At 47.7% G+C, this 21,923-nt stretch overlaps 2 protein-coding genes across 3 annotated transcripts; one reads left to right on the forward strand and one right to left on the reverse strand.

Moving 5' to 3' along the window:
* Positions 1–409: 409 nt before the first annotated feature.
* rac2 (Rac family small GTPase 2) lies at positions 410–9,629 on the reverse strand. The gene is made up of 7 exons (XM_023810812.2): positions 9,471–9,629; positions 5,853–5,924; positions 5,445–5,562; positions 4,716–4,778; positions 2,087–2,246; positions 1,440–1,572; positions 410–1,210 (listed from the first exon to the last, which is right to left on the reverse strand). Exons 1-6 carry the CDS (start codon positions 9,503–9,505, stop codon positions 1,442–1,444), a joined length of 579 nt encoding a protein of 192 aa, XP_023666580.1. The 5' UTR covers positions 9,506–9,629; the 3' UTR covers positions 410–1,210; positions 1,440–1,441.
* Positions 9,630–10,966: 1,337 nt separating this feature from the next.
* LOC111843312 (cytohesin-2-like) lies at positions 10,967–21,844 on the forward strand. Of its 2 annotated transcripts, XM_023810805.2 has the most exons (14): positions 10,967–11,108; positions 11,796–11,896; positions 15,553–15,617; positions 15,868–15,932; positions 16,310–16,376; positions 16,845–16,963; positions 17,040–17,120; positions 17,352–17,464; positions 17,594–17,742; positions 17,903–18,014; positions 18,242–18,318; positions 20,132–20,203; positions 20,433–20,587; positions 20,751–21,844. In XM_023810805.2, exons 2-14 carry the CDS (start codon positions 11,854–11,856, stop codon positions 20,830–20,832), a joined length of 1,200 nt encoding a protein of 399 aa, XP_023666573.1. In that variant the 5' UTR covers positions 10,967–11,108; positions 11,796–11,853; the 3' UTR covers positions 20,833–21,844. The 2 variants fall into 2 exon arrangements, with proteins under 2 accessions (XP_023666573.1, XP_023666572.1); XM_023810804.2 differs by lacking the exon at positions 10,967–11,108 and having other exon boundaries at positions 11,769–11,896.
* The last annotated feature ends 79 nt before the right edge of the window (positions 21,845–21,923 follow it).

Genomic DNA, 21,923 nt, shown 5'->3' on the forward strand with positions numbered 1-21,923 from the left:
GAGTTGCTTTCAGAGGCACAATTTGCACCAGAGAACCTGGGAAATAAATCTGCCAAATAAGTATGCATGATAAAGGCCAGCAGGTGGCGCAGCAGTTAAAACTGCAAATTGAGCAGTTCTGCCTGGGATAGAGCGGCAGATACGGAGGTAATAATGTTTCCTAACCTAAAGCACGCATGCTCTGTATGGCCGAGGCCGCTTCTGCGTCTGAAAGGTCCTCTGCACATTGACCTGAGCCTCGCTGTGGAGCCGCTGCAGCCGCAGGGATCCTCATCCGCTCCTTATTCCATGAGCGCGGCGGAGCGACACAGAGCAAAACGCCCCCTAGTGGCAATCTGCTGCCAGACCACGTTTACTTTCTATCACCCCACCCCGGGAAGGACTGTGTGGACAAAGAAAATCAAATGGCTGCACGAAATAGAAGATCCGTTTATTTAAAAACACAGACACACGTGTGCACACACTCCCCAGTAAAGAGGCTGCATTAGTGAATGCAATGCAGATCCAGGCAATATTAACAGAGGTCTCAACTCAGAGGTATCTGACACTGAACTCTATAAGTCAGTGTAGGATCACTCTCACATATGGCAAGCTTTGTAAGTCTCTCTCAGGCACATACACCTTTATACGTTCCTATGTGACCTTTCAAGAACATCCAGTATACAGGCAATCCCCAGGTTATGGGCGAGATCCGTTCCCAGAGTCTGTCTTAAAGTCGGATCTGTAGGTAAGTTGGAAAAGTAAACGCAGTACATAATAATAATGATAATTATAATCATTATCATTATTATACAGTAAAAAGTAAATACGGTACCGTACTGTACCTCTAGCCAACAAACCGGTGAAGCCATGCAATGTTTTCAGAAGTGTCAAAGTACTGCCTGCATTCACTGTTATTGACCCAAATTATTAATATATCAGGATTTAAGGCAGTCCATCCGTAAGTTCAAGTTGTCCGTAAGTCAGGCGCTTGTAAATGTATTAACATCATCGGGGACCGCCTGTAAATGTATTAACATCATCGGGGACCGCCTGTAAATGTATTAACATCGTCTTAACATACAGCCATACACTGTTGCGCACAGAGGAAGCTTCACTTAAATAGTAACATTTCAATAACGGGACAAAACAAATCGTGATGATGATAATTGTGATGATGACCTAGTGGTTTCACCGTCGTTTTCTGGTCCATATTCGTTTTCATGAAGATCTAGGAAGTCGCACAGAGGTAGAGAGGTAAACGTTAGGCTCACTTTGAAGCAGGGTAAGGTAAGGTAGGGATTACACCGCATACTCTGCATGGTGACATGGAACAGCCTCGAAATGCTGGTACTCTACTTTTTTCTGGAACGGGTGAGTATTTCTGTGTGTGAGGGAATCTGTGACCTTGGTGCACGACGCCGCCTTTTACACCCGTTCTTAGGCTCGCCTGCACTCACCCTCAGAGTAGCTGGCAGGAGTTCTTCTTAACTTTGGTGGGCTGGGGACACAGGACGGCGCGGATGGCCTCGTCAAAGACGGCCTTCAGCCCCCTCTGCGTCAGGGCAGAGCATTCCAGGTACTTCACAGAGTCTGCCAGGGAGAGTCGCAGAGAGTCATGCACCTCATACAGTCATATGTCAGGCGCAACAACCGTTCCCGCTTAATGTGCTCACTGTGGATAGGGCTACGAATTCAGCTGTCCCGCATATTAGCAGGATTACAGTAACTCATTAAAAACCACACCCCCTTTTTAACCACTCCCCTTTTACTTAAACTGCTAGCATTTTGTCAGATATTAAGCAGCATCTTAGAATGTAAGAGAGCATGAGAAGTCTTATGTAAAATAAAATCATCCAAAATATTGATATTGGAAGGTACAGACTTGAAACTAGTCATTTATAAGCCTGCAGTGGAACCAAACGTGGTTGTTTTGCAGATCCCCAGCTGTGGTGTGCTAACCCTAGCACCCTAATCATTATTAAGCTGATAATATAATATAATCAAATACAACTTGTGAATAATATGCAGAAATTCAGTCAAGAACGTCCAGAATGGCCAGTATGTAAGCATGTGTAATTAAACGTATATAAAATGTGCAGCCTACCAATCTCTTTGGCCAGAGCTAGTCCTTGTGGATACGTTATGGGAGTCAGCTTCTTCTCCTTCAGCTTCTCGATGGTTTCCTTCTCGTCCCGGAGGTCCAGCTTGGTGCCCACAAGGATGATGGGGGTGGAAGGACAGTGGTGTCGTACCTCTGGGTACCACTAGGGGGAGAGGAGGGTAAAGGTCATTCAGGCGATGGTATCATGATGAAAGAAAGGGAGCTTCGAACCCGTGCTTCTGGGCTGCAGCCAAGTACTTTGGGTCACTGTAGGTGAAGGTAGGTTAGCGATTACTTCCCTCATTTAGTGTATCGCGTTAATGTGTCACTCGACACGATTGAGGCTGCTGTGTTTATCAGGCATGAAAGGCACTGTGTCTGCATTCAATGCTGATTACATTTTTAATGTTTTTTTAAGTGGACGCTTTTGATCCAATTTGCTCTTACATCGTTTAAAACCTCCACCCACTCATAACCTTTCATTTACAGATCAGGCTCATTAACCACTGCACCCCCTGCTGCCTCAGATATTATTCGCGTCCTCTTGGAATTATGGGTACTTGTTTGCGCGGCGGGTATAATTCACACGAGAAGGCGAGCCGTCTGTGCCGCCCTGTCACCAGCTGCTGTGCCTGGTAGCTGTGAGGCGCGACTGCATCTCTCTTAAATGGCTCCTGCTGACCTTTAGCGATAGCAGCATGTTTCACACCCCGGAGGAGAAAGACACACTTGAGATGTGTGGAAATCTACAGTATGCTGTGAGTCGGCGCCTTTGAGCGAGCGCCCCGCGGTCCCGCCTGTGCACGGCACTGCAGACAGAGCCTGTCCGAGCCGGTCGCCGCGGCTGTTTGCACAGCGATAACGCCTTTTCTTGGAATATTTGGAATCTTAAGTGTAGCAGTAATTAAGAAGTTTGTCAGGAATTAAAAAGGCGGGAGGCACAAATGTGGCTGGGAATCCCGCAGAGGGCGCCCCCCACCCCAGGGAGAAGGGGGGGGAGGGGGGGAGATGTCTTTGTGTGACCCTGCCCCAGTCACGTCCCCTGCACAGTCTAGGACAGGCTCCCTGTCATCCTGACAAGGGGAAGCGGTTAGAAGATGCATGGATGTAATTAAGGCTGAAAATGCCCCAGCCATGGGGGCAGGGTCCTGTGCCCTGTGCCTTTGAGCGCCCCCTGGTGTCTCTGCCAAGCGCTGTACCCACACGCAGCAGGGCTGCTGAACTAAAGGTTACGGGCTCAAATCTCACATCAGGGACTTCTTTCAGAGGCACAATCCACACCGAAGAACCTGGGAAATAAATCTGTCAAATGACTATGCAACATAAGGGCCAGCAGGTGGCGCAGCAGTTAAGGAGCTGAAATCATCTTCTAAATTTTGGCAGTCCCCACTACCGCTGGCCAGGTGGAGATGGCTGCGGGCGAGGCCGGTGCGTACGATTGGTATGACACTGTCCCAGTGTGGTCACTGCAGCTGGCTGCCCCCGACTGTCCCCAGTGCCCAGGAATGTCAGTTTGTGTGCTTCTAACGCCTCACTGCAATACCCATCACTGCCTCTAGGGCTGAGGGGCTCGCAGAGCTACTCGTATGCTATTTAAATCAATATTCACAAATGTAAAAGAGAAACCATCAGACGGAGCAGCATGGTGGTCGGGGAGGGTCACTGCAAGATACTAAATATCCGAAGCTGGCAGTTTCGCTGCATTTGCGAGCTCCGACGTAAACATGAATTTTGCTAGTATGTGTACTGTATGCTTACATGTACACTTACACGCTGAGATCCCCCCCCCCCCCATTCTAAATAAGGGGCCCCTGGTTCTTTAAATAGATTTTAAGGTGTCAGGGAAACATTTTCATTTGTCACTATTGCATTTGCATATGGGGGAATGTTGCCATGGCGACTCCCTGGAAAAGATGAAATTACTTTTGTAAAAAGGGAAGGGAAAGAACACTGGGGGGTTTCTGTGGCTGGTATTTGAAGACGAGGCCGCTCACATTGCGCCCAGTGAGCCGTTCTTACACTTAATTAGAAACTGAAAGGACACTACTGAGGTTTCAGAACTAAAGCGATTCCGACGATCCGCTTTCTCGCAGATTCTCAGCCGTCTTGTGTAACTCCTGCATTTCTTTACTGGCTCATAAGTTTATGATCAGCGGTTGAAAACACTGTATGGCGGATGTTCCCGTGTTCTATATAGGGCCCTCTGGTGTCAGCCAGAGGAATTACAGGGGATAAAAAGCACTTTCCAGTCTGGTAGTGCGAATCTGCAGCGCCGACTGGGGGCTGACGCAGGGATTACAGTTTAATCAGAGATATGCCGCGGTTATTTTTAACGTGGGGAATAAATAAAGAGCAGGGCTGGCAGCGGCCGCCTGCCGGAATCTCTCATGACTCACCACCCTGGAGAGTCGCCAAAGCGCCTCCCTCCGTGGCACCCGGGGCACGGTGCTATTCGTTACCGCTTCGTTAGTGCCTCGCTGGCGCGATGCCACAGGCAGTGTCACCTCGTTAATGCTGCTGTGCTATCTATACATCAGAGACGGGCAGCCATCGCCCCCCGCCCCAGCTCCCCGCAGCCGTGTCCGCTCCGTGGGGGGAGTCACACGTCTTGGCGCTCCATCCTTATGCTCACCTTGGCTCTGACGTTCTCGTACGATGCCGGGCTCACCAGCGAGAAGCAAATCAGGAAAACGTCCTGGAAGAAGCACACGTGTACATGTTAGTGACACGTTAGTGACATGTTAGCGATGCGTTAACGGCAGGGGAGGGGTGGCGGGGGGACACGTCAGCCCCTGTGACGAGTCTGCCAGCTGTCTTCCTGTAACTGCCCTGCTCAGATTCTCATTTGGCTGATATCCGGCCTCCCTGGTTAGCGGGGTTGGGCTTGGGGGGCGGGGGGGGGGCTTGCTGGATTACGGGGGAGGAGATGAAATTAATTTTAAAAAGAGTGTGACTGCGTGTGAGTGCTATAGCTTAATTAATTCAACTGAACAGAGGCTTGTCTGCCTGGGGGGGGGGGGGGGGGCTGTATGAGGTCGGTTGGTTTTCGACACTGGGGAGGAATCGCCGGTGGGGTGACTCTCCGAGAGCTGGAGGTTGCTGGTTCCAACCCCAGCAGAATAGCCACGTGTCCCTTGGGCCCGTGAGTGAGGTCCTTACTGGACTGAAATGCTCTGGGGTGCTGGATAAATGGACTACTTACGTGTGTGTGTGTGTGGGATGGTATAGGTGAAAAGAAGCATTCTGTACTGTATAAATGGCTAATTAAACATTATAACATTTTTTATGAAGAAGCTGAACCAAGGATGCGTGTTAGCAAGGCGCTCTCTTAGCCAGAGGCTGGGGACAAGGGGGCTCATACCGTCTGGGGGTAGGACAGGGGCCGCAGACGGTCGTAATCCTCCTGGCCTGCTGTGTCCCACAGCCCCAGGTTGACGGGTTTACTGTCCACCATGACATTGGCAGAGTAGTTGTCAAATCTGAAAGAAACATGCACATCACATCTGTGCCCGAAGTGGAACCTCATTCTGCAGAAAGGTCCTTATCGCAAGATTTCATGCATCAAAATAAATGTACTTTCTTTGGTTAAATGCCCTGTCAATGGGGGCGATATCCCTACTAGTGAGTCTGTGTGGAGGGCACTTCACATCAAAGCGGTGAGATGAGCGGTTGGCAGAATTCGTTAGTGTGCCGTTCTCAGTCTGAATATGCAGCGCATGTTGTTGCTGTCCCCTCGGAATCCTCTAGAGGGCAGTGACGCGATACTCACACAGTGGGGATGTATTCTCCGGGGAAGGCATTGGTAGTGTAGCTGATGAGGAGGCAGGTCTTCCCCACAGCACTGAAATAAGAGGACACATTTATAAATATGTACCAAAGCCTTTTTACCCTGCACGTCCGAAAAGATTGGGTCTTAGTTTATCCTATTTTCTCCTATCTTTTAATAATGTTTGCGCTGAGCAAATTGCTGTAGTCACATTGTTTCCCCATTACTGGGGCAGAAGAAACAAAAAACGGCTTCTTCGTTTTTTTTTTTGTTTTTTTTTTTAGGCAGGAATGCGGTCACATGGGCGCACATTGCCGTTACTCCCCAGCAAACCACACTGTGTTTACCGAGGTGCAACACCTGAAATTCCTGCCAGCAGAGGGCGCACCCAGCGAGCACCCGAGGACAGAGATGGCGAGCTCGCTCCCGAGAACTGCGTCCAAGAGTGAGGCAGGAAGAGGACGGGGATTCTGAGGTGTCAGTCTAGAGTTTGCACCAGAGCGGCCTTCCTCAGTGTCTATCATCAGCAAGTGTAGCAGTGGACTAAAGGAACACCTCGTGTTCTCCAGAGAGCGCGGCTTTGAAAGAAGGCAGGGTCTGAGGTTTCACATCTTTCCTGTATGAAACTGAGACTGAGACCAAAATAAAAGAAACAAATTCTGATGCTGACTTTTCTGTTGACTGTAACGCTGTGGTGGTTCATCAACGCTGATCTAAGCAACTAGAAAATTCTGCACAGAGTAAAACGTCTGCCTTGATCGACACGAATTCTGGCCACAGATCGCAGACTCTACTACATTTTGCTCATTACGTGGAAGCCAGTTCTCGTTAAAGAACTGCCTCTTCTTTATTACCTTATATAAACTTCTACACGCTCCGTGCAGCTTCTCCTGAATTATTATTCATAGCACATTTTTATGAGAGCGGCAGCATGAACGTGAATGCAGCCGTCGCCAGCGGAAACACTAGATAACCTCATTTAGCCCATTTTCATTACCTGCATGCTTTACTCTTCCGGCAGAGGGCAGTTTTTGGCACAACGGCACCTCTGAAGCAGGTGCTTCTGGGAATGTCAGTGTCTAGGGGTGTTTCTCAATATGCAATGTGTTTTACGTCATCTTCCATTGCTGAAGACCAGATCCCATGCTCAAGAAGAGAAGCACAGAAGACAGTAAAAATCTCAGGATGTTGTACTTGCCACTCGCCAAATATGAAGGATACATCAGTTGCATCTTCGCCAAACGACAGCAATCCCATGATTCATTGCGCCCCAAGTTCGTTCTTGGGAGGTAAGTTAGCAAGACTGCTCTTGCCAAGACCCCAAATAGTACCCTCGCATTCTTGGTATTGAGAAACATCCCAAGTTAGTCATTTTTTTCAGGACCATCTTGAACCGAAGCGGCAGGTCCCTTGTCTGCACACAGGTCCCGTCTTCTGGTTCCCCAAAGCCCAGTTGGTGCTCAGAATCAGCTGAGCTGCGTCTCTGGAGCTCCTGAGAGGTGCGTTTCCTGCTGACTTAGTCCCATGACCCTCAAAAGAGCAATTTTGCATCTCTTCTCGTGTCAGTTAGAGACGGAAGATAACAGACGATGAGCCAAATAGCTGAAGACTGGCTTCTTGTTCTCTTATTTATGCTTTTGATTGTGTAGCTTATCTGAGACATTCTCTCAAAGCATGTTAGAGTTTGAACTCTATTGTTCATACCTGTTATTTTTATAGAATGACATTTATGATTAAGTTCTTTTTAAAGCTATATTGGGATTTAAAGCTATATTGTTCTGGCCAGTGGTATAGGGAAGAGTTTGATATTGGGGGGCAGGGGCACAACTTAATCAAAATATGAAACATTTGTTTATTGGGGGATGGAATGAAACCAAATTAAATATTGGGGAGAGGGGGTGGTTGTCCCTTCAATCTCACCCGGTACCTATGCCCCCAGTTCTGGCCACAAAGTCTGTACAGCGATCTGTGGATTTGACGCAGACCAGTAGCCAGAAATAAATTTCATGGTGGTTGGCAACCCCGACCTTGGGGGAAGGCCCCCTCAGTATTTTGGATGATCGTGGAGGGGGGGGCTTCGTACATTTGTGGGGGCCTGAAGCAAAATTCGAGGGGAGTTCAAGCTTTTAATTTTGCTACCTGGGTACGTGCCTGATTGGTAACAGAAAAAAAAAATCGGATGGTTGTGCTTCATAACCCGTTATTTTACTATATGGCCTCATGCCTGGTGTGACGTGCCTGATAATCGTAATAAAAGTCATTTACATTTTTGGTTGAAATCAAATCAGACCCCAAAAACTGGTCGATCAGTGAGTGTTGCCAAACTCCTGTCCGGTCATTATGCGCTACACCACTGTAGGATGTCAAATTCGTAGATACTAACCTGGCAGAGACGCTGGAGATCGCCAAAGTATCATTTGAATTTAAATTGCTTCCAGTAAGCGCTGCCCTTTGGTGGTGCTTCTGCTTACATGGCTGGATGTGGCTAACGTGCGACCGCTTTGCACTCTGCATATATCTCACAGATCAGCCCGCGCTCCGGGCCAGCGCCTGCGCTTAACACTGCGCGTTACGAGAGACGCGACTGGCTGCTTTCTGCCTGAATGCCGGGTCAAGCAGCTGCTGACTCTTGGTTTAAAATTATGGAGTGAGCAATTTAGTTTAGATGGGTTAGTTACACTCTCGGATGATGCTGACCCCATGGAACCCTTCCTTACGAAGGATGGAGAAAAGCAGAAGAGCAGTGAATGTCTAGGTTCAGTTTCTGCCTGATTACTACCGTCTGAGCCTAACCCCGGAGCGCCGGGTCAGCGCTGCCCGCGAGAGAGTGCATGTCTCTGCCTCCTACTGCACAGCACGTGGTGCCAAGAAGCAGAAGAGGAAGGAAAAAGAGGAACTCGTTAGCTACAGAATCAACGCACCTTTCGCTCCTAACCCTACATTTACATATAACTTCCTTTCACCTTATCCACCTGAAGACCCCCCGCCCCGCCGCCCTTTCCCCATTACCGCCTCCCTACTTCCATCCCTGCCTGTACCTCGCCGTCATTTACAGAAGTTCCTGTTCCCGTTACCACGAACTCGATGTAGTTACTTTTGCATACCGATTTAGATATCCGGGCTTAAAAACTCGCATTTTACATGCAGAGGTACCGCTATTTACCCTGTGTGTAAAGTCCCAGTTCATTTAGACCGGCAGATCTTTTACTAGGCTACTTATACCTTAAAGCACTTCCGATCGTGGTTGGCTTAATGCTCCCACATACTTCATTTTCAAACTCACTTGTCATTTATTTTTGGATACTTGTACTTAGCGCCATAAACAAGTTACTATAATTGCATCAGATTAAAACGTACAGTAGGTAAATGAGTAAATGCAAACTGCAACTTTCCATACTTAACCGTAAATGGATCGGACCCCGAACAATGTAAGCAGAACCCTTCCACGCTGTGCGTATCAGGGTTTATACAAGCTTTCATATTTTCCGCTATTGTTTTCTTAACTTAATGCTTATATCGGAATAATAACGTGAATATGCATATTGACCGTGTCTAAGCGAGCTTTTTTTTACATTCCAGCTTCAATTAATAAAATATAAAATTAACAAAGAAGTAACTTACCCGTCGCCCACCACCACACATTTAATGGCTTGCATCGCTTCTTTTCTTTTAACTCCGGCACTTTATGAACGAGGAGGAAACAATGTCAGCCGTCCCCAGTCTGTCTCCCTGGGTGTAGTTTCTTCCGCAGTGTCACCCTGTCCTCTCTCTATCTCCCTCTATCTCTCTCTCTCTTTCTCTCTCTCTCTGTCAGCTTGAGCTTCCGTCCTGTCAGTCGTCAGTAGTCCACTATCCATCAGATGGTCAGCAGGACACCATACGTACCCCGTTTCAATCATACTCACTTCATAAATTACCGATTAGGAAACTTAATCATAGTCATCATCGTTGTTGCTGATGTTGTTAATGGTGTTATTGATATTGTCGTTATTTTTAAGGTTTTCAAGTTATTTCAACTTCAAGTTATTTTGAAGTCTGACAAATTTACGCAATTATTGCCTCATCGCCCTTCTTGTTTCTTCCGACATGGTCTGTTGTGAAACGTCCCTAAGAGGCTCATGCATTGTGGTGCATTATGAGCATCGTCTGCGAGCCAGACATGTCGTGTGAAAAGAGGCAAATTGGTACGCTAATTCATTGGTTATGGAATATAGACAACCTGAACCTTATTATGAAGCGGACAGCATTTCCCTGGTCTAATTTACACAGTACTTAAAAAATCTCCTGCCTCCCTCCATACATCAAATATTCACAAACTTCCCTGAAAACAAAAGGTTTTCGTTACCCCGCTGTTAAAATACGCATAGTAGACTTAACTTTTTAAAAATCGCCATGTCTCTACACGGTCACCAGAGGGCGCTTAACGTTGCCTTTAAACCATCATTAACTATTTTAGAATGAATAGAATGCCTTTTTATTGTCACTATACACATGCATGTACAATGAGATTAAAAGCAGCTCCTCCAGTGCAAACATGTATGTAGAACACACAATAAACAAATAGTGCAGAAAGTTCTGCAGCGCTATATACATATGGAAGAATAACTAGGTTTTTTAAATATATAAATATAAAGTGTGATATGCACTGTGGGTTATGGCACATTATTTAAGTATTGCACAGTAATGATGAACATGTGCAGTGAGTAGTGGATGTGAGTGTATTTCACAGAAAGGTACATGATCGAGCCGAATGGTTTTTTACTTATATCGTGCTGTATGAAATACTTCGTTCTCAAGTCTCATGGTTTCCAGCCCATTTTGGCAGCTTTTTAATAACTTTTCTCACTGTTTTTACTGCAGCTAGGTTGACATGTATGGAAATGACAACAAAGAATCTTGAATCTTTAATCTTGAATCTCGAAACAGCATAAATAACACAAATAAGATACCCAATGCAGTAGCGAATTTCTTAAGTATGTGCCCGGGAAGGTGGCCTGGGTGAAAATCAGCCAGTTATCTAAAGCGCCAGCTTCAACCGCTCAGCCTGGCGGAAGCGAAGCGCACGTGCGGGGGGGAGAGGTGGGCTCGCGCAAACCGACTCAGCCTCCGCTGTTTGAGGTCTGAAGCCGAACGCGTCATGACCGGCCTCCTTCGTTAGAAAAGCAGATTTCCTGCTGCTGCACGTCTTTGCTTTTCTCTGACATTTCCAGGGGAGGAACTAAGTCATTTATCTTGTATGACAGATTATTTGCCACTCCGGTAAGTAGCTGCCGTGCAAACCTAACCCTTATCATTATTATATGATACAAAATTAATCTGCAAGTCAGTCAGCTGGAATAGTACTGATTTAAGTTTTTTTGCCCGATGATGACAACATATTCTGACGAGTAAATGATAGCTAAACTGTAGCAATGGTAAATTTTTTAAAGGAACCAATGAATAAACAAGTTTTGTGGCAATATTTTTGATACATATTTATGACAGCGTTTATGGCTGAATCGGGTTTGTCAACATACTGCCCAATATGTAGCCTATCCTTGAACGCTTGTTGAACGGAGTCAGTTTTTGTGCAAACGTTTAATCAACTATAGATACCAGATCGATTCAATTGTCCGCGGTCTCCCCTATATAAAGTTATTAAACCTGTGCGTCTCGATGTGAAAATAGGAGTGATAACTATACAAAGTAAAATGCAAATGTTTATAAAGACAGAACTGAGAAAACAATAACAATATAAAATGGAAGAGTAATTTCCCGTGACTTTTCCAAAGAGCGTGATACGGGGCGTGAGGGAGCCGGTGTCCCGGCAGCTTCCCTCGCTGGAGGCTGTACCATCTCTCTCTCTCTCTCTCTCTCTCTCTCTCTCTCTCTCTCTCTCTCTCTCTCTCTCTCTCTCTGTGTCTGTCTCTGTCACTCTCACACACACACTTCTCTTTGTTTGTGCAGCATCTTCTGAGCTCCAAACTGTGAATCTGGTGCCCTGCTTCATTCCAGTGCAGTCAGGATGCTTCAAAGGAAAGACAGCTTCCTCTGGGGAAAGAGAGAAGGTAATGCCATTCTTTAAAATTTCATGATTGTCATTCATTTTGGTTGGCGGGCCATGCGGACCGTCGTCTTCCAGTGGAGAGACTTTCAAAGCGTCATTGTGTACTAGACAACGAAGAAGCCCGAGGTCTCGCTGATGTCCTGTGGAGAGCAGTTCGCGATTTAAAAGCGATGATGTTTTCACGCATGATTGTCTCGGTTTTAAACTATAGTTTGCGGTGAAATACAGTTACGCTACAGAGCATCACCGATACTCAAATGTCAGTTTCCCAGCTGCTTGGAGGCTTCACCACTCAACATGGAATTAAGTGTTTTGATAACGAGCTCAATAAGTCACAGTCACAGTGCCGGTACTTATAGGTTGTGAAGTGTTATTCATCATCACCTGCATGTTGAAATCACCATGCGTTTTTACTCTACTCACGTCCATTCACGTCACATATACAAAGAATTACTTAATCAGTTCGCAACGCGACCCGCATAGGCGACTTGGGTACAGAAAATGCATGAGCGCTTTACTTCGCATGATTTGTGAAGGAGTCCGCGTTAGGGACGTGCGGGTCGATACTTTAATATCGGTTTTGTTTATCAGAATGTTTTCCTTTTGAAATTTCATTTCTAACGCTACAATGACGATTTTAACCTGTATTGAAAATTGAGAAGCTGTGCTGTGTTTTGAACCAATAGGTCTGCGGGATGCAGTTCATCCCGCATTTCACTACACATTGTATCATACATACATTCGGTCAGAAGTCGCCAGGAATCGAATTATTTATTCAGAGTGAAAGTGGCAACCGTACCCAGAGAGAACGGGGAAAGATACCGGTACCAGAATCAGGACTCCAACCTTGGTATAAGATCAAAATGGATATCATACCTAGTCCAGTGCTTGAAGTGGGGCAGTACCAACTGGTATGCGGTACTAGTACCACTTAGTTTTCTCTACCAGGAAGGTGCCCTACGTACTGGTACTGAATAATAAGGGGCGCACTGCCACTTCAAGCATTGCCCCAGTCCTCATTATTTTTACTGCCCCCTAGAGGAAAAGAGTGGTAGCTGCTGGTAGATGGGTATGTTGATGAACATGGACAGGGTAGAGGCGTGACTGCAGCCGGAGCAGTTACCTGTCTGCATGCACCTTAAAGGGGAAGCATCTCTGTGCCTCGCCAGCTTCCGTTCTTTCTTTAATGATTCTAATTGAATGTTACTATTTTACTGGAACAGGAACACTTGAATTTCAAATATTTTATTCTTGTCTTAGAACAGAATCACTTACCCCTGCTGATCTGAGAATTAACTAGTGTTTTTGGCCATAACTAAAACGTGATAAGGTTAAGTGGCGAAGTTGAAGATCTTCAATTGAAATAGTCATTGTACAAATGCACATTTGAAAAAGGAAATGTTCAAGATCACATTCCTGTTTAATGGTTCTGTTACTGACTTCAGAAGCAGAAGTAGATATATATGGCCAGATGGAGTAGAGTTGTCTTTAGCGTAGATATATATGGCCAGATGGAGTAGAGCTGGCTTTAGCGTGAAGGAGGCTAACGAGGGTGATTGGTGTGTAAGCAGGCTGATAGTGTCAGAGTGCGCTGGGCTCCTGCCCAGCTGATAGCATCTCCATTTCTTTGAGTTCTTGGCCTTTCGTCAGAAAGCTGCAGGTTTCACACACTTGTGGCGACAGTGACTCAAGTACATCTGGGTATCGGCTGTAGCACTGATGGTTAGGTCGTGTCACACTAACCGTCTAAAGTCTGGGGAGGTGGGGGCAGGGGGGTGCACATAAACCACGCAGGCCACTTGACACCGTCTTTGACACTCAGTTTATCGGACTTTCCAAACACACAAATACACAAACCGATATTCATATCTTTGTGGGGACCATCCATTCATTTCTATGGGGAATCCTCTAATCCCACCTATAACAGCCTTAACCCCCACCCACCTTAACTATGAGCATCCAAACAAAATACAAGACTTTTGGAGTTTTTAGTTTTTTGATTGGAGTCACAGATTTTTATAAAATTGAAATTTCCCAATGTGGGGATTGAAAAAATGGTCCCCACATTGCCAAAATAACATGTTGTTTTTTTTTTTTTAAATCACATTTTGGGAACATTTGGTCCCCACAATGTAATAAATATATAACCCACATACAGAGACACTTTATGTAAATATTAATTTCAACTGATAACTGAACAGACTCTGTTAATGTAGGTGTACTTATACCCAGCGGGCAGCGCCATGGCGAGGTGTACTTATACCCGCGTGCAGCGCCTTGCCGAGGTGTACTTATACCCGCGTGCAGCGCCTTGCCGAGGTGTACTTATACCCAGCGGGCAGCGCCATGCCGAGGTGTACTTATACCCGCGTGCAGCGCCTTGCCGAGGTGTACTTATACCCGCGGGGAGCGCCATGCCGAGGTGTACTTATACCCGCTGGCAGCGCCATGCCGAGGTGTACTTATACCCGTGGGCAGCGCCATGCCGAGGTGTACTTATACCCGCGGGTAGCGCATGCCGAGGTGTACTTATACCCGCGGGCAGCGCCATGCCGAGGTGTACTTATACCCATTGGGCAGCGCCTTGCCGAGGTGTACTTATACCCGTGGGTAGCGCCATGCCGAGGTGTACTTATACCCACTGGCAGCGCCATGCCGAGGTGTACTTATACCCGCGTGCAGCGCCTTGCCGAGGTGTACTTATACCCAGCGGGCAGCGCCTTGCCGAGGTGTACTTATACCCAGCGGGCAGCGCCATGCCGAGGTGTACTTATACCCGCGTGCAGCGCCTTGCCGAGGTGTACTTATACCCAGCGGGCAGCGCCTTGCCGAGGTGTACTTATACCCAGCGGGCAGCGCCTTGCCGAGGTGTACTTATACCCGCTGGCAGCGCCATGCCGAGGTGTACTTATACCCGTGGGCAGCGCCATGCCGAGGTGTACTTATACCCGCGGGTAGCGCATGCCGAGGTGTACTTATACCCGCGGGCAGCGCCATGCCGAGGTGTACTTATACCCATCGGGCAGCGCCTTGCCGAGGTGTACTTATACCCATCGGGCAGCGCCTTGCCAAGGTGTACTTATACCCGTGGGTAGCGCCATGCCGAGGTGTACTTATACCCACTGGCAGCGCCATGCCGAGGTGTACTTATACCCGTGGGCAGCGCCATGCCGAGGTGTACTTATACCCACTGGCAGCGCCATGCCGAGGTGTACTTATACCCAGCGGGCAGCGCCTTGCCAAGGTGTACTTATACCCGCGTGCAGCGCCTTGCCGAGGTGTACTTATAAACAGCGGGCAGCGCCTTGCCAAGGTGTACTTATACCCGCGTGCAGCGCCATGCCGAGGTGTACTTATACCCACTGGCAGCGCCATGCCGAGGTGTACTTATACCCGTGGGCAGCGCCATGCCGAGGTGTACTTATACCCGTGGGCAGCGCCATGCCGAGGTGTACTTATACCCGCAGGAAGCGCCATGCCAACAGTGCAGTATGCATGGCATGGCACCATATCAAGCATTTAGCATCACTGTACTGTGAAAAGTGGCCGGATGGAGAGTAAGACAGTAAGACAACCAGTCGTTTTAATAGTTAAATAAATGTGAAAGTTACAAGCCTTATAACTGTGTGTGTCTGTTTGTGTGTATGTTCCTCACAGACATGAAGATACAGCCAGTCAGAACCCTCAGCGTGCAAAAGAGTGACATCATGGGCGATATTAAGGTAGCGATCAAATCTGACAGGTTCTTGTGGGGTGAATTGTGATGTCTGTACTCTCAAACTAAAGCAGCGTTTCCTATGCACAGCCCAGGACTGCATGAAGTGTCATTAGTAAGCAGGAAATCCAAGTGTCGTTGAGCAGTGACAGCCCAGCTCACGTTATGTGACGTTTTTCCTGTGTGTTAACTGACCTCAACACCTTGCAAAACCTATTGTTGCTGCAGCCCCTCGATTGCCTGTGTTTGCATTGCAGAAACTGAGGCTGGAGATCGACAACGTCATAAACGAGATCCAGATCTTTGACTCTGATGAGAAAAAGTAAGTCTCGCTGCCCCCCAAGAGTACCGAACACCATCCCAGACTTGCACAGTATTCATAATGTGTATTATGTGCTTAACTACATTACGATTATATGAAATACATACGGACCTAAACCTTTGCTGTAAATTTCTGCCTGCACTGCGTTTTACCCTCAATAATCATAATTTTCAGCTCTGATTCATCTCACATTCCTGTGTTTCAAGTCTGTTATGTTTGATGAGGGCAAATGCTGTGCAGCCTTGTTGTGTTAGTTACAAATGCATCAACATCAGGTTGCCGGGAGATTCCATAGTGGCGCCCCCTTGTGGGCCGATGCCTTCCAAGTCCATGGCCATGATGTTGTCCTCACCGCGGTGACTTCTGTCTCTCCGCAGTAAGGCCATAATGAGGGAGAAGCAGTTTCTGTGCGGAAAGAAGAAATTCAACATGGACCCCAAGAAGGTGAGTCTTTGAGACAGGGGAGCGGATGTCGATGCTCAGGGACTCGTGGTGTGGTTAAACCACATCCTGGGCTCGCTGCAGAGACACAAAAAAGCTGCTTCTCTCTCTCGGAGCTCAGCTGGATGGATATTTTACATATGCTGCTTTATGTGCTGCTGAATAAAGCCGCAGTACCAGAATCGCTATGCACGTCGATCCAAGATGGCCACCGAACATAGCAGTATGCCCCGCCCACTCTCCTAAGGATCCCTCCAGTACAGGTTGTGGTCATGGCTAGCAGAGATGGGCATGCTGGGAGCCTGAGAGCGGCACCAAGGTTAGGTGATGAAGCTCAGCTTCAGCCTGAGCCTGACCCAATGTTGGTGCTGTGCGGTAACTCTTAGCGACACTTCAGGCACCAACGCGGCGCGGACCGTCCCGAATGAGTGCGTAGTGTGTGATGTAAGCAAGCTCCACCTCTCTCCTCAGGGGATCCAGTACCTCAAAAAACACGACCTTCTGGAGGACACCCCTCAGGCCGTGGCCGAGTTCCTGTACAAAGAGGAAGGTCTGAGCAAGACGGCCATCGGGGACTTCCTGGGAGAGAGGTACTGTCACCGCAACGACCTTCCCGACTGTCCTGACACCTTGCAGAAGGGCTCACGTCAGTCTCCCCTCTTGCAGGGGTGACATGCATCTCAAGATCCTGAACTGCTTCGTGGATCTCCATGAGTTTTCAGACCTCAACCTGGTTCAGGGACTCCGGTATGTCAGTGCGGAGGGTCAGAGAGCTTATCAATGGCCTGATAAGAGTCAAACTAAAACATCTCTTGTAATGATACTCATCCCATCCACAATGTTCCCCAGCCTTCAGCCAGACGCTGACTGGGATGGGTTACTGCTAACCTGTACCGGGTAGGCTTTCTGAGGATGGATGGAGATAAAAGTGTGACTCCATCTTGCCTGATGCACCCCCCCTTCCCCCCCCCCCCCCAGCCAGTTTCTGTGGAGCTTCCGGCTCCCTGGAGAAGCCCAGAAGATTGACCGCATGATGGAGGCCTTTGCCACTCGCTACTGCAACTGCAACTCCACCGTCTTCCAGTCCACAGGTACGTCTGTCGCATTCAGGCCGGGTTTCGGGGGGCTTGGTGCTGGGGGTGAATCAGAGCAGCAGCTCTTTGGGGGGGGTGGCGATGGTGGCGCCGTGCCCACATCCGCTCCCCTTGTTCCCCTCGCAGACACCTGCTACATACTCTCCTTCGCTATCATCATGCTGAACACCAGCCTGCACAACCCTAACGTGAAAGATAAGACCACGCTGGAGCGCTTCTTTGCCATGAACCGCGGCATCAATAATGGCGAGGACCTGCCCGACGAGCTTCTGACGGTAACTGCAGGGGGCGTGGCTCCCACAGACTCCACCCCTCACCTACTTACGCCATATGTCACAATGTAGACCAGGTCCAGGCATATCCCATATAAAAAAACAAAAAAAAAAAAAAACGCATGAAGTAACTCTGCGTCTCCTTTTTGGCCCAAACCTACAGAAACTATACGACAGCATCCAGAGTGAACCTTTCAAAATCCCAGAGGATGATGGGAATGACCTCACTCACACCTTCTTCAACCCCGACCGAGAAGGCTGGCTGCTTAAGATGGGTGAGACGTGGACAGAGTAACGTGACTCATTTTCTAAGACGTTGTCTCCATTACTTGAAAGAGCTAATAAGAGACACAAACAGGACCAGGTTGGGACACACTGGTTTAAAGAGAACCATAAACCATATCCCAGAATGTGGTAACATAGAGTGAAAGAGCAGCCTGACTGCTGCAGACACCTCCATGATGCGAATGCTAATTTGCGGTCTCCCACCCGCTCTCTGAAGGGGGCAGAGTGAAGACCTGGAAGAGGAGGTGGTTCATCCTGACTGACAGCTGCCTCTACTACTTCAGATACACCACGGTGAGTAGCTGGTCCCGCACCACAGCCTGGGCTGCTGACGGAGATTCTGCGGCGGGATCAGGGTGAAGAGCTGACTGTGCTTCACACTGTAAAACATTCCAGGCTGGATTTCACGGTGACTGTAGAGTCACTGTAATGTTGATTGAAGGCAGGAGGAAGTGAGCTCAGGGACAAAGTTGAGGCAAACAGTCAGGTAGTGGAAAGGCAGGACTAATCGCAAAGGCAGGACTAATCGCAAAGGCAGGACTAATCGATTCAGAGTGAATACTGTACTGTTACGGAAGGGTTCTGTGATCCAAAGGGACTCGCTGGTCTCCACAGGACACATGTCACTTTATTTACTGCATGACTTTGAATCTATTTCCTCTCTGTTAGATAAATTATGTTTTTGATGAATGGGGCCACGGGTATTTCTGCTGAACGCAGGGCTGAAAAGATTAACATGACTCAGAAAGGCAGCCTTTCCCGCCCTTTCACTGCATGCATGTTTTTTGACATTTTAGAATAATAGCACTTCAGCAGTTACTATCAGCCTCCTGTTCAGCCCGTGTCGGGGCCAGAACAAATCTGACAGGCAGGCCTAAGACAAGGGGAGGGCTATGTACACCATTGTTGTAAACAGGCAATTAAAAATGTTGATAGAAAACCAAACATAGATAAACTCAAAACATGACCCATTCAGGCTGGGCAGTGGCACGCCACAGGCAGCCAAAGACACGGCAACGGCACTCGCACGATACGTCTTAGTCATCCGGCACATCTGTTCTTTCAAATGTGCTTGAATTCATTCATTTTTAAGTGACGCTTCAACAGGCTGGTCTATTAGCATCTTTGGTTGATTATAGACAGTCATTTAGGGGGGCTACCCCCCCTCCCCCCCAGCCCTCCCGGTGCTGGGTTCACTTAGCTGTTTGGGTGGCAGTCTTTGGGTCACCCCAAAACTCTCGGGGTTTTCCCTGATAATCTGCTGCACGCCAACGAGCCCCAGGATGAGTCAGCAGGCGTGTTGTCACCTGCCCCCCCCCCCCGCTAGCTTCTCTCGGGATCTTCCGCTCTTTCTTTGCACCGTCCGCTTTCCTCCATGCTTCCAGCCACCTTGTTTTCACACTCACTGCCGCTCATCTTCACAAGAGTTTCATACACCATTCAGCCCGTCTGATCTGGCCTTTCCGTCTTCACCGATGACGAACATAGATTTATATCTTGTGGTTTAGCCTATATAATTCAGATATGTAACGTCTTCTAAGAGCAGTACTTGTGATTGCATCATTTTGCGTGCTGGAGGTGGTTGGCGATTGCACTGAATCGTGTTGCTCTAAGTTATAGCGAAATACTCAAAATTGCAGATGTTTTTCTCTTCTAGTGCTGCGGTTCTGACTGAATTCTGCTTTTCCTCTATTGGCCTAATTACTTCATTAGTGTCCACTTGCTGTAATATAGTTTTACACAAACTACCTCCGAAGGTAAAACCCTGGCTAAGAATTCCTGTTTCCAGTGATCTTCTCTTTGCAGTCAGTGCAGTGGGACACTCTCAGCCAATAAGAAATGCTCTGCCTGTCCCGATCTGTGATTGGGCGGCTTGAACAAACAGCTTTCCTTCAGAACCCTCTTCTGCATCTTTGCAGCATATTTTGAACATCTGGAGCCTCACTTTGGCTTTGGTGATGGTTGTGATGCTGATGTTTTTCTTATAAATTATGTACACAAAACAGTCCGTGCAGAACTGAGTGTGACGATGATGTGAAGTAACTGCCACAAAAAAGCGATGCACCTCCATCTCCTCTTTGAACAAAATCCACACTTTCTTCCTTAGGACAAGAAGCCCAGAGGCATTATTCCCTTGGAGAATCTGTGTGTGAGGGATGCGGACCACCCCCAGAAACAGGTGTGTGTCTGACCGCCTCCGCGCCCGATTCTCCATGATCCAGTGGTTATCGTTCTCAGCATTTCGGTCTTCTCAGAATTACAGTTACAACTTTCATGAGCTAGTAAAAGCGCAATAGTAAATGTCAGCACATTACCTATATCATGAGGTAGGCCGATCAGGAGTCATTTGAAGAGATTTCGACCATCAGCAATATGTAGGTGCGGACTAAGATGCGTGTTGTTTTCAGTTCTGCTTGGAGATCTACAATCCCATACAAAAAGGGCAGAAGATCAAGGCTTGTAAGACGGAGACTGATGGCCGAGTGGTTGAGGGGAAGCACCACTCTTACCGATTATGCGCCAGCACCGCCGAGGAGCGAGATGATTGGATCGCGTCCATCAGGTGACTGCCCGCCACCCTGAAGTCATAAACACAATGTTTTTGTTTCTCCCTCGGAGTAGTTGTGCAACGTTTATCATCAGAAATCCAAACTGAAATAATGGAAAGTTGTGATTGATCCTTCATGTTGGAACCCAGCTGATAATCATGTCATGTGACCCGACAGAGCAAGTACTTCCAAGGACCCCTTCTATGACCTGGTAACGGCTCGTAAGCGGAGGGCGCTCAGCACCGTTTCCAGAGACTGAGTGTCCAGGAGCCTGGGGGAGGATTAGCCTCAGGTAACAGGACACGGCCAGTCCCGGGACCGTGATGGCCCCTTAACCCAGGACACGGCCAGTCCCGGGACCGTGATGGCCCCTAAACCCAGGACACGGCCAGTCCCGGGACCGTGATGGCCCCTTAACCCAGGACACTGCCAGTCCCGGGACCGTGATGGCCCCTTAACCCAGGACACGGCCAGTCCCGGGACCGTGATGGCCCCTTAACCCAGGACACAGGCAGTCCCGGGACCGTGATGGCCCCTAAACCCAGGACACGGCCAGTCCCAGGACCGTGATGGCCCCTAAACCCAGGACACGGCCAGTCCCGGGACCGTGATGGCCCCTTAACCCAGGACACGGCCAGTCCTGGGACCGTGATGGCCCCTTAACCCAGGGCACGGCCAGTCCCGGGACCGTGATGGCCCCTGAACCCAGGACAGACTTTAACTCTTCCTTTTAATGAGCATTGCCTGGTACTAAGCCTTATTCTCTATGTATATTATTTTCCAAACCCCATTTTCAAGAAGGCAGCAGCGTTTTAAGTTCCAAAAACTGATGTAGTGCAGATTTCCACGGACTCCCAGCCAAACAGGTCTAATTGTTTTTCAGCATAAACCAATCAGAATTACCGGATGCCAAGGCATCACACTAAAGTAATCGTGTTTATCAGCATTGCAGCCCACAGTCTTTCACTGATTTTGTGAATGATGCACATATTTAAACATAGATCACTGTTAAATTAAATGTGGTATTAGTCTTTCTTTAGTTTGAAATTTTTAATGCTTTTCAAAATGGAATTGTGAATCTGGCACTATATATATATATATTTTTTTTCTGTGCTAGGAGAGAATTGTGTGTGTACAATGTTTCATTAATTTAAAGTTTATATTTTTGTGTATATATTTACCTTTGACAATGTAAAAAAAAACATCAGTTAAATTTACGTTTACAAAGAAACTTGTAAATATATTTAATAAATACACCTTTGTTTCTTAAATATTTATCTTCAAGTTTTTCAAAGTTTTTAAACATATTTAGAATGTTTTTCTCAAGAGTGGAATCTCAAACAAACAGGA

Source organism: Paramormyrops kingsleyae, chromosome 22 (genome assembly GCF_048594095.1).
Source record: "Paramormyrops kingsleyae isolate MSU_618 chromosome 22, PKINGS_0.4, whole genome shotgun sequence".
NCBI lineage: Eukaryota > Metazoa > Chordata > Actinopteri > Osteoglossiformes > Mormyridae > Paramormyrops > Paramormyrops kingsleyae.

Coding starts and splice junctions, on each gene's coding strand:
- LOC111843312 (XM_023810805.2), top strand. CDS start 11,854: ATGCTTCAAAGGAAAGACAGCTTCCTCTGGGGAAAGAGAGAAG. Junction 11,897..15,552: donor CCTCTGGGGAAAGAGAGAAG/GTAATGCCATTC, acceptor TGTTCCTCACAG/ACATGAAGATACAGCCAGTC. Junction 17,743..17,902: donor TGCCCGACGAGCTTCTGACG/GTAACTGCAGGG, acceptor CCAAACCTACAG/AAACTATACGACAGCATCCA.
- rac2 (XM_023810812.2), bottom strand. CDS start 9,505: ATGCAAGCCATTAAATGTGTGGTGGTGGGCGACGG. Junction 4,779..5,444: donor CCCTGTCCTACCCCCAGACG/GTATGAGCCCCC, acceptor TGCTTCTTCCAG/GACGTTTTCCTGATTTGCTT. Junction 1,573..2,086: donor AGCTCTGGCCAAAGAGATTG/GTAGGCTGCACA, acceptor TCTCCCTGGCAG/ACTCTGTGAAGTACCTGGAA.